Source organism: Metopolophium dirhodum, chromosome 8, assembly GCF_019925205.1.
Source record: "Metopolophium dirhodum isolate CAU chromosome 8, ASM1992520v1, whole genome shotgun sequence".
NCBI classification, from domain to species: Eukaryota; Metazoa; Arthropoda; class Insecta; order Hemiptera; family Aphididae; genus Metopolophium; species Metopolophium dirhodum.
Window position 1 is genome coordinate 34,571,030 of NC_083567.1, and position 10,335 is coordinate 34,581,364.

At 28.0% G+C, this 10,335-nt stretch overlaps 1 protein-coding gene and 1 non-coding gene across 2 annotated transcripts; both read left to right on the plus strand.

The window, feature by feature from the left end:
* The first annotated feature begins 278 nt into the window (after positions 1-278).
* Positions 279-5,895, plus strand: LOC132950348 (tRNA selenocysteine 1-associated protein 1-like). Its single transcript, XM_061021764.1, has 6 exons — positions 279-673; positions 730-918; positions 1,821-1,980; positions 2,078-2,243; positions 4,764-4,942; positions 5,059-5,895. The coding sequence occupies exons 1-6, from the start codon at positions 446-448 to the stop codon at positions 5,178-5,180; spliced, it is 1,044 nt and encodes a 347-aa protein (XP_060877747.1). The 5' UTR covers positions 279-445; the 3' UTR covers positions 5,181-5,895.
* Positions 5,896-7,877: 1,982 nt separating this feature from the next.
* LOC132951513 (U1 spliceosomal RNA) lies at positions 7,878-8,041 on the plus strand. The gene has a single exon (XR_009665341.1). It is a non-coding gene; the product is annotated as a U1 spliceosomal RNA (small nuclear RNA).
* Positions 8,042-10,335: the final 2,294 nt, after the last annotated feature.

Here is a 10,335-nt window from a genome sequence, read left to right on the forward strand (position 1 = left end):
ACATTCACAAGACCCATGTGAACTGAAACATAAAATGTCTAGTTATTACTCCTTAGAATGCATTACGCTCCAGCCCCCTTAAGGCCGTTTGAAAGCGAACCATTTTTAAGGGGTTGTATTTAGGCAATAATGCGATTTCCATCACAAAGCCGCATTGCTGCGAGTTGCGACGCGACAAATTGCCGACAAATGTAGCATTAAGAAAACTTATCTCGTTCAGTTGTTCTACTATTCTTATCAGTAGTTAACAAAGTCCACGACTAATGATATTATATTATCTTTCAGTTTTCACCGTATGTCCGTGTCGTGGTCTTACGTTATTGAATCCATTACATTATACTCGCACATTTCAGTTGTGTTTGGAAAATAGTTATAATATTCATCTAACTTTACTGTAAACTGTTCTTTTGTTTGTACAATTATTATAATCCCAAGTTCTTTCAAAATGTATCCAAATCAGTACACTCCTCAGTATTCACAATATAATCAACAATATCAGCAATATCCATCTAATTACTATCAAATGTACAATAATTATAACCAACCACCTGCTTACAACGTTCCTCCACCGACGCAAACAGCCACGACATTTATAAGTCCAAATGTACCAGCCGTCCAACAGCCACAAGTATCAACTGCCGGACAAAATGTTACAAGCTTGTGGATGGGAAGCGTATGTGAAATAATTTATAATTTGTATTCGTTAACAATGAAGTATTATTATTCTAGCTAGAACCTTATATGACAGAGAGCTTCATCACAGGTGCATTTCAAAAGATGGGAGAATATCCTAAGAATGTCAAGTTGATGCGTAATAAAAATACTGGCGAAACCGCTGGTTATGCATTTGTTGACTTCTATGATCCAGTATCTATTATGCATAAACTCAATGGAAAATATATACCTGGTACTAATCCAGTAAGTCATTTTAGTTTTTAATTTTCCTATTCATATTCACACTGGGTCACTAAACCAAATAGGACAGTTATTTTATTATCTATTGACTACCAGTAAATTTAAAAATTTTATTTGTTAAAATCAAAAGAAACATGGAGCACGGGCTTACATGTAATTCATTAATGTATAATATAATATTTATTCATCTATACAGATGACAGTATATGAAATAAAATGTATAAATATAATACACAATCATCATATTATATATTACTAATGTCATAATATCCATTTTAGAGGCCACTAAAAAAAAAAATTTTTCACAGTATAGGTAGCAAGCCGCAGCTTCTAGGATAATGATTCTCCTGTTTTGTTATGATAAATAATATTTTAATTCTGCCGACAAAATAATAATTTGTTACAATCACTGCTACTGCTAGTTTGTCTATCCAACCAATAATAACGTAATCATTTTGCATAATAAATGTTTGCTGTACGCATAATGCTGTTCACATTAAGTATTTTAATTATAATACTAAATACTAAATATGACTTTAACACAAGCTTACTATCAATGAGCAAAGTAATATATTTAAAAATAACATTCATTGATATGATTACACAATAAAAAATTCAAACAAGTTATTTTATTAAAAAAATTATTGCCAGTATAGTTTACTAAGTTTATAATTATTTATTATTATGTTTGTTATATTGTTCTCTTACTATAAATTATACATTACATTTTTGTATAATGTTTATAAGATGAATTAAAAATAAGTTATTGTTATTATTAAAATTTTAAATAATAAACATAACTTTTTATTAAACAATTCATAGAAACCTTTATTATTTTTTTTAATAAAGCTTGGGTATATGTTTAAGAATTTATTACTTAAATAATTTTGTATAATTATTTGCAGCCTGTAAGATTTAAACTCAATCACGCTGGAAATCCTGGAAAAATTACTACGAGTGATAAAGATTTTTCTGTATGGTTGGGTGAACTTAGCTCAGATGTAGATGACTATCAGCTATATAAAACATTTGCATGCCGCTATCAATCTATACGTACAGCTAAAGGTACTACTTAACAATTTAATATAATATGTTCATTGTCATTAAAAATAATACCAGGTTTACTATAATAGTGGATTAATATATAGTTATAACTTTTCAGTGGTCTTAGATAGTGCCGGTTACAGTAAAGGATATGGATTTATTCGTTTTAGCAGTGAAGAAGAACAAAAACACTGTCTTAACAATATGAATGGTTTTCCGGGTCTTGGTTCCAAACCTATAAAGGTTAGCAGTGTCATACCAAAATCAGAACGCCATATTGTTGTGTAAGATGATTTAATTGTTTTGTTATTTTTTAATTAATTCACAAAACATTTTAAAAACATATAACAGTATTATTATTGAATACTAATATTACAAATAATTGTCTCAATTTATTATTATTAAATGTGAACCCATAAAATTGCAAAATTAATCTATTGACTATTTTTTTTTCTTTTTAATAGAATAGTTACAATATTTTTAATGAATATATTATACATGTAATAACTTAATTTTTAATATGATTTTTTAATTATGAAAAGGAAGCTATGCTTTATAATTTAACTTTTACAGAAGTTCTTAAAATTTATCAATAAGGACCAAAATGCCCAAAATCAATTGTTTTTGTATTCCAGAATATTGTTAAATAGTTTTACCTAGATGTTTTTTTTATTCAAAACTTGTTTAATTCATTATAATATTATAAATAAATCATACATAAAATTAGGACTATTAAAACATATGTAAACTTTTTGACAAAGCCAGTTCATTTATAGTCTAATTTGATATTACTTCTTATTACTTTGATTTAGATTTGATTACACTCCTTTAATTTGGCATAAAGATATTTCTCAAAATCAAAATGTAACTATAGCTCAAAATAAATTTTTAAATATTCATCTTCATATGTCGTATTAAAAAAACTCCTGATAATGAATGTGATAATACTTAAAGCTTCTAAAATAATCACGTTAAAAAATTTAATATTTTAAATTTTAAAAGTACTTTTATTGATTTTTGTTATGTATAAAACTTCAAAAATTAATAGTAAATAAATTTACGGTATCCACTGATTACAGTTATTTTGTTACTGACAGAATATACTATCATAATAAATTATAATAGTATACCTATACTAGCTAATATTTTGTTTATTTTAATTAAAATAACATATTTATAGTTTTATTTATAGTCTATGTAATTTGACTAAGGGCCTGTTTTACAATCATAGTTTAAACCTCGGTTACGCCTAATCCACTGATTTTACCGGCCGAATTCGGTGGTTTAATCTTAGTTTAATGATTGTAATATGGCCCCTAAGTCATTTTCTTATCTTATCTGAGACCTATCGGTACAAGTAGTAATTTGTTGTTGAGTAGGTTTTAGTGAATCATACATTAGTCGTGATTGTTTCTTCATGTTTTTCGTGATCTGAGTGCGCTCGACATTCATTCGATTTTATTTATTTATATTTAAAATGCCGAAAATCAGGGCATCTATGTCTAGTAGGCTAAACAAATTTGTTGCCGAATATAAAGGTATTTTTTCTACAGATGGCTTAGTTTTGTTCTGTTTAAAATGTAATGGCAAAAAACGTTTCACAGTCATCCAACATTTATCAACTGGAAAATAGTAGTTATATGTTAACGTAATATAAAAAATAATGAAAATAAAAGACTTTTTTTAATTGATTTTTTTGCATAATTTTTATTTTATAGGGTATATTTCTATATAATAAGAGCATAAATGCATATTTTATAGTGCATATTTCTGAGGTTTTTAAAGCATATAAATCTGGGCCCTAATGATAATATCTTTGAAGTTTTGACATATTTTATTATTATTTTACTTTAAAAATAAAAATAAATTTAAATGGATATTTATTATTAAATTATAAATTGTTTTGAGACAATATTTGGACAAATCTTTATGTCGTATCTTCAAACATTTTTGTAATGAGTGATTTTACTCTAAGATTACTCGAAAACAAAAAAAAATTATTTTATGCGAATGAGTCTTGTCAATGTTGTACGTGTTGTCAGAGAGAGAAAACAAACGATAATAATAGTATCTTTATAACTAAATCTTTATCTATATCGGAGGTAGCTAAAAAATTAGATTCAAAAGGTGTTATTGTAACTGTTAATATTATGCAAATATTAAATGTTTTGGGATAGAAAAAAAGATTATCTTTAGCTGAAATGGTTATTACTTATTTATATAATTTTGATTGTTAAAATCTTAATATCTTGTTGGTAATCTTAATACTGGGTCATGGAATATCATGGAATTAATATGTTGATATTCCTTTGTTCATTTTTATGTTTATTATTAAAGAATACCTAATTATAATCTATACTGTATATTATACAATAAACAATTTTGATTACATGCAAATATGTCCTTAAAATAATCCTTAGCTCATACAAATTATTTGCCTACTGGTACTAAAGTATTTATGTTTTAATTATATTACTTTATTTACTTATTTAACTGAAAACTATTATAACTAAAATAATATTCAATAATAAAAAATGCTATGTTGTGCTACAAATATTTTATTTTATTAATTTCCTTATTTTATAAAATATAATATTAATTAATTAAAATACATATATTATCGTATAAAATAATTTAGTATTTTATGTCTAAGGTTAGAGTAGATTATTTAAAAATATATATGTATTAGGTATAATTTTATTATAATTAAAATTATAATATAAAATATTATTGGTTTAGTATTAAATATTGTTATAGACTAGGTAATTATATTTTAGTAAATAATTATTGATCTATTATTTTAGTGCTTCAAATGACTCTCAAGGGTATAAGGCTAGTCAAGATTATGGACAGTATTTTGAAACCAACTATTGGCATCGATACTCATTATGGAACCAACCCGAAATTCAGAATAATGTACTTAAGCCAGAACCAGCTATTGAAACTCCCGTTATTAAAACAAATGGAAATTTAAATCTAGTTGGTATGTTATTAAATTTCATCAAAATATAACTAAATACATTTTAGACTTAAAAATAAGTTTTTTAAAAACATAAAGATCATTTTTGTATATTTTTTTATAAATTAAAAATGTTGCAGATTACAAAAAATCAATTGACGTAGATGCATTAAACAAAGACCTTGTCACACAAGATTACAATTTATGGGATGCACTTGAAAGTTCTAAATGGTTACCAATTGACACTATAGAAGTTATTTAAATGAGAATAACATTTAACCAAGTTCTTTTACAAATCTCTTATTTCTTGTATGTAATTATGTAATATAATGATATTTTTTTATAACTAAAATAATATATTTTTTAGAAGTATAACTTAATATAACAGAAAATAATGTTGATAAATATAAATATTGTTCAATTCATTATAAGTTAAGTTTGATAAGCAACTAATTGTATTATCTGAGTATCAATTAATTTTTTTATGTATGTATGTTGTTCTACCTCTAATAAGGAAATATGTGATAAACTATTGATTCATGTATAGATTAATTAACCAAAAATATTATTTATTCCATTTGTATACCATTTCACATTTGTTTAGTGCTTACCCACTAATTAGTTTTGATAAATCTATAATCCCTCATGTTGTAGCTAACCATTGTTTTATACTTTAATGATTAAAGGTGATTTTAGTTTCAGTTTTAGTTATATAATTATATTTTTATATATCTAGGTTAAAATATTAAACAACAATACAACATGTCCTGTATTATTTTAACTTATATTCTTTAATTAAAGCTTATACTAGTTAAAACATATTTTAACCATTTTTTTTTTTTTTATCAAATTGTATAGTTATTGAATATAACTAATAGCATTAATTATAAATACTAATAGTAAATAATACTTAAAATGTAAAATATCTATAAGTATGTATTTTTCTTTTGGTTTATGAACTGCTATTGTTACACAAAATTGAATATGTATTTAAGTGTAATTTTATTTTTCAAAATAAAAATGGTAATGATAAATCTAGGTTTCTATTTATACCTTTATACCCAAATTAACTTTCTATACCCTGTTCAAAATAAAAAGCACTTAGATTTACATAAAAAAAACCGGTTTTGCCCTTGGCCGTCTATGTGTATCTTATTTTTAACAGGGTATAGTAGGTTCCCCATTTTCCAAAAATAATTGACTATACAAAGATTATATTCTTGACTTAGCAAGTAATCTATCCTAATTTAAACTCTAAAGTGATTGAAATTGGCATTCTAACTTATGAATACATAAATAATAATACTTATACCAGTCTTACATTTTTACTATTTGCTTTAAATACTAACATTGTGTTGGTTATTATTATTGTAATTTATGCTTTTTTTTAATGCTCCAGCAATATAGTTATATTAGATCACGTGTTAAATATTTTGGTTTGCTAATTTCAATATGGTGCTGTCAATTTTTACTATCAATCTTTTAAGTAATAACATTGTCTATGTGCTCTCGTTGGTTTTTTACGATATTTTAATTTTTAAGTAAGATCATTTATGGCATGAGAATTTTAAACATTAATATTTGAAAATGCTCATAATTCACTTAAAAATAAAAAACCAACGAGAGAACACGGATAATGTTGTTACCTAAAAGTTTGATAATAGGTTCAATTCACTCTAATATCAAAACTAACAGCACATAATTGGAACAGGCGAACGCACATTTGTTGTGTAATACGGAGACAACACATGCGGGTGGGACGTCCTCTTGATATAGACAATAAAGTAAAATTAGTGATTGCAATGTATTAAAAATTTACTAAAAATGCAGTATACTATAAAAAGAATTAAACTGTTGCAAGATAGGTATTATTACATATTTACATATTTATATCAATAATCGTTGATTGTGTCTGATTGAGTCTGACAAGAAAAAAGAAACAGTATGACTGTCATGAGATGTTCTTATGCGCATATGTAAAATTTGGTGGATATTTTAAGGGCACATTAGCTGAGGAAGGAGCTAAGGCCCTATAAAATGTGTCCCAAATTGAAAAATATACCAAGTAAAAAGATAATATCAAAATAATAACTAATAATTTAGTTAAAAGTAATATTATTTTTTTTAGAAAAACTTCTTAAATCTTAGTTCTCAGTACAGGACATTATAATAGCTGAAAATAGTTAACTGAACCAGATTTTGAGATAGATGTTTTAATTCTAGGCGGTCAAAAATCCCATTTATTCACATATCTATATCTACACACATAACTACCTGCTACCTTAATATTTATTAATTTATTGGTCACTGTAAATTGTTGCAATCTCTATATTTTGTAGATGGCAAATCACTATATTTGATGTTAGGTACTAATTACGTGTAAACCTTCTACGTCACGATGGCCCAAAAGCCGAGAAATTTTAAATTTCAAATAAATGTTTAGATTGCAAAAATACTACATGCCTAATGAGAAAGCTATAATATAAATGGTAAGAAATGTTTAATCAGTGCTCGTTATTCGTATAACTCGAAAGCATAGGTACTTTGGAGACTCTTGTTGGTAGTTTAGTTATAACCCAACACGGCAAAAAATTCTATTTCGTAGGCTTTTGCAAAGGCGCGTCGAGACGACGAGTGTGGACATTTGGAACGGCAAGAGTGCCGTCCGGCGGAAACGTTAGTGACAATATTGTGTGCCACAGATGGCGCTGTCCACGGAAGTGCCATCGGTCAGCCGAATGGGCACGTCCAGCCGACCGATTACTGGACAGGATAAACAGGGAATTGCGGTCGCTATGGACGCGTAGACGTTTCTGTCGTCTTGTCGACGTCCCGCGACGGCCACACCCGGGTCGCTACGGGACCGAACGCCGTCGCCGAGCCTTACTCGGTATCCGACTCACGGCACCCCGGGTAAGCCGCATACCACTTATAAGCACACCCGAAGCGGCCGACGAGCATACTTACCTGGCGTGGAGGTCAACCGTGATCAATTGGGCGGTTCCTTCAGGGCGAGGCTTGTCCATTGCACTTTGGGATAGGTTGACCCCTGCGAGTATCCCTAATGTGGATACCTCGGGCGCAGAATTTTTGGTAGCTGGGACTGCGTACGCGCCGTCCCTTGAATTGAAACGATTATGACGGTAACGTCGACTTGAGATTTAAATTTCGATTTTTCGATTTTTAATTCTCCGTGACGGTGACTGCTTTAGGTGTAGGTCCATATGGGCATGATATTAATATTGTAGTGAGTGATTTGTGTGGTCAATGTGTATGTTAAATAATTATAAATCGTATTATTATGGCGGTCGGTCATATATTTTAGGCAAGTAACTATGTACGCATTTGTCAGTGAAATAATATTCCCAAGTCCTAGTTTATATAACAATATATGATCCATAAACGACAAGTAACTGTAGATGCGCAGAGAACCGTAGTACATTTTTCCTACGCGGATTCCAGACAAAATCTGTCCCGGAACTGTATAGGCGTTGACCTTAATCCGTTCATACACATTAAACAATATTATTGGTTATATTGAAAATATAAAAACCGTTTTGATATTTATTGATCATATATTATTGTGCTCTAATCGCTGATTGATATTAATTGTACGCTTTTCCAAAATAATATAATATTCTTTGTAATCAATGACAGTGTTAGAATACACGCACTTATGCCGAGTCGCATGAAACATTAATTATTAATTCAATAAAATAAAGAATGTACCACTAAAATGTGAATGTTTAAGGGACTGTATTACTGTAAATTATTGCTAGTCTATTAGTTCACTATTGATTCGATTCGTTAAATGTTTAGTTCATATTTAAAGTAATAATCTGTAGAGACGGGCACACGGACACGCATGCATGAACATTTTCTACCCTTCTTGCAACTCCAGTAAACACTAGATGCCGTTGTTAACAGTGAAATCAAATGATAATAAATGCTTAATAAACATCACTGAATACAATACAAAGAATATTTAGGTATAATGTATACCGTCTATGAATATATTAAGTATTTTTATTCTTATATTAAGATCTTATTAAAAAAATTATATTTTTGTATACATCATGATGAATACTTAACAGCCTGGAAACCTAGTACTTGATCAAACAATTTTAAACTTAAATAACTTTATAACCAACGTATAACTTGATGTAGCCATATCATGACTAATAAAAATAATCACTCTTAATAATAATTAATAAGGTTTATCTATGAGGTTCCTCCATCAAGCTTTTTATTATATATCACTCATTTATCACATATTCGTATTATACCTATTCCTAATAGGTATAGGAAATAAGATTAAAAGTATCGTCCGAAAATAAACAAATTAGTTTATAATACACCAAAAAACCTATTACATACGTTGATGATCAGTTTATAATTATTACAGGCTTAAATAAAATAGGTAAATGCGATGTTTTTGGAAGACAATTAGTGAAATTAGTTCACGTTAAGTTTACTAATAGTAATATAAATTAATTATAAAAAAGCGGGTAAGTGGATGTCACTCTGCTGTACAGTAGGTTACAAGTGGGTCACTGTATAATGGATTGTATTAAATTTTAATTCAATGATACGATATCATTGTATACGAAAAACGATTCTGAACGGAGACGATTTGTCAGTCTAGATATTTTATATTATTATATTTTATTATAGCCTGTAAGTTGAATTAATATTATAAATTACAACAAAATAACTAAACATTTTATTCGTTTCTATGGTGATAGACAAAGCGTTAGAAATTAAAATCCCATTTTAACGGTTTTTTTTGTAATTTTTCGGTGGTTTTTCCTGTGGCACTTAATAACTATTGAGAAAATCGAAAAATGACCTCTCTAAAGTACCATCTTGATCCAATTTGCTAAAAGATAAGATACGCGATATGTTGAAATCGAAGCAGACATCCTTCTGGGAGACATTTTGTACACAGGATAAAAAAAAAAATAAACACCATTGTAAATGCGTAAAACCACTAGATCCCTCAGTCCGCTCAGAATTTAATATAGTTAGACACCGTTTCCGCTCAGAATCTTTTTTTATATATGTATGCAATTCAAATTTAAGGGGTTTGGAGCATAGCATATTTTAAGGAGTAATATTTAGGCAGTTTATATTGCATGTATAATTGAACGGTGTCATTGTGTGAGTAGTGAATGAACATTAGTGTGTGTCCTTATCGATCATTATAGGCTAATGACAATGGTAACACGGCTTCTACGATTCTATGAACAGTATCTTAGAACCATGCGCATGCACAATTCACCAAATTGAATTTAGAAAATATGTCTGTATTCGTTAATTTTTTTTACTAGGTTATATTGTGTAGGAAAAATAATTGATGTTTTAAAACTGAATGTAAGTGTATAAAATAAAAAAACTTTCATAATTTTTTAAAAAGT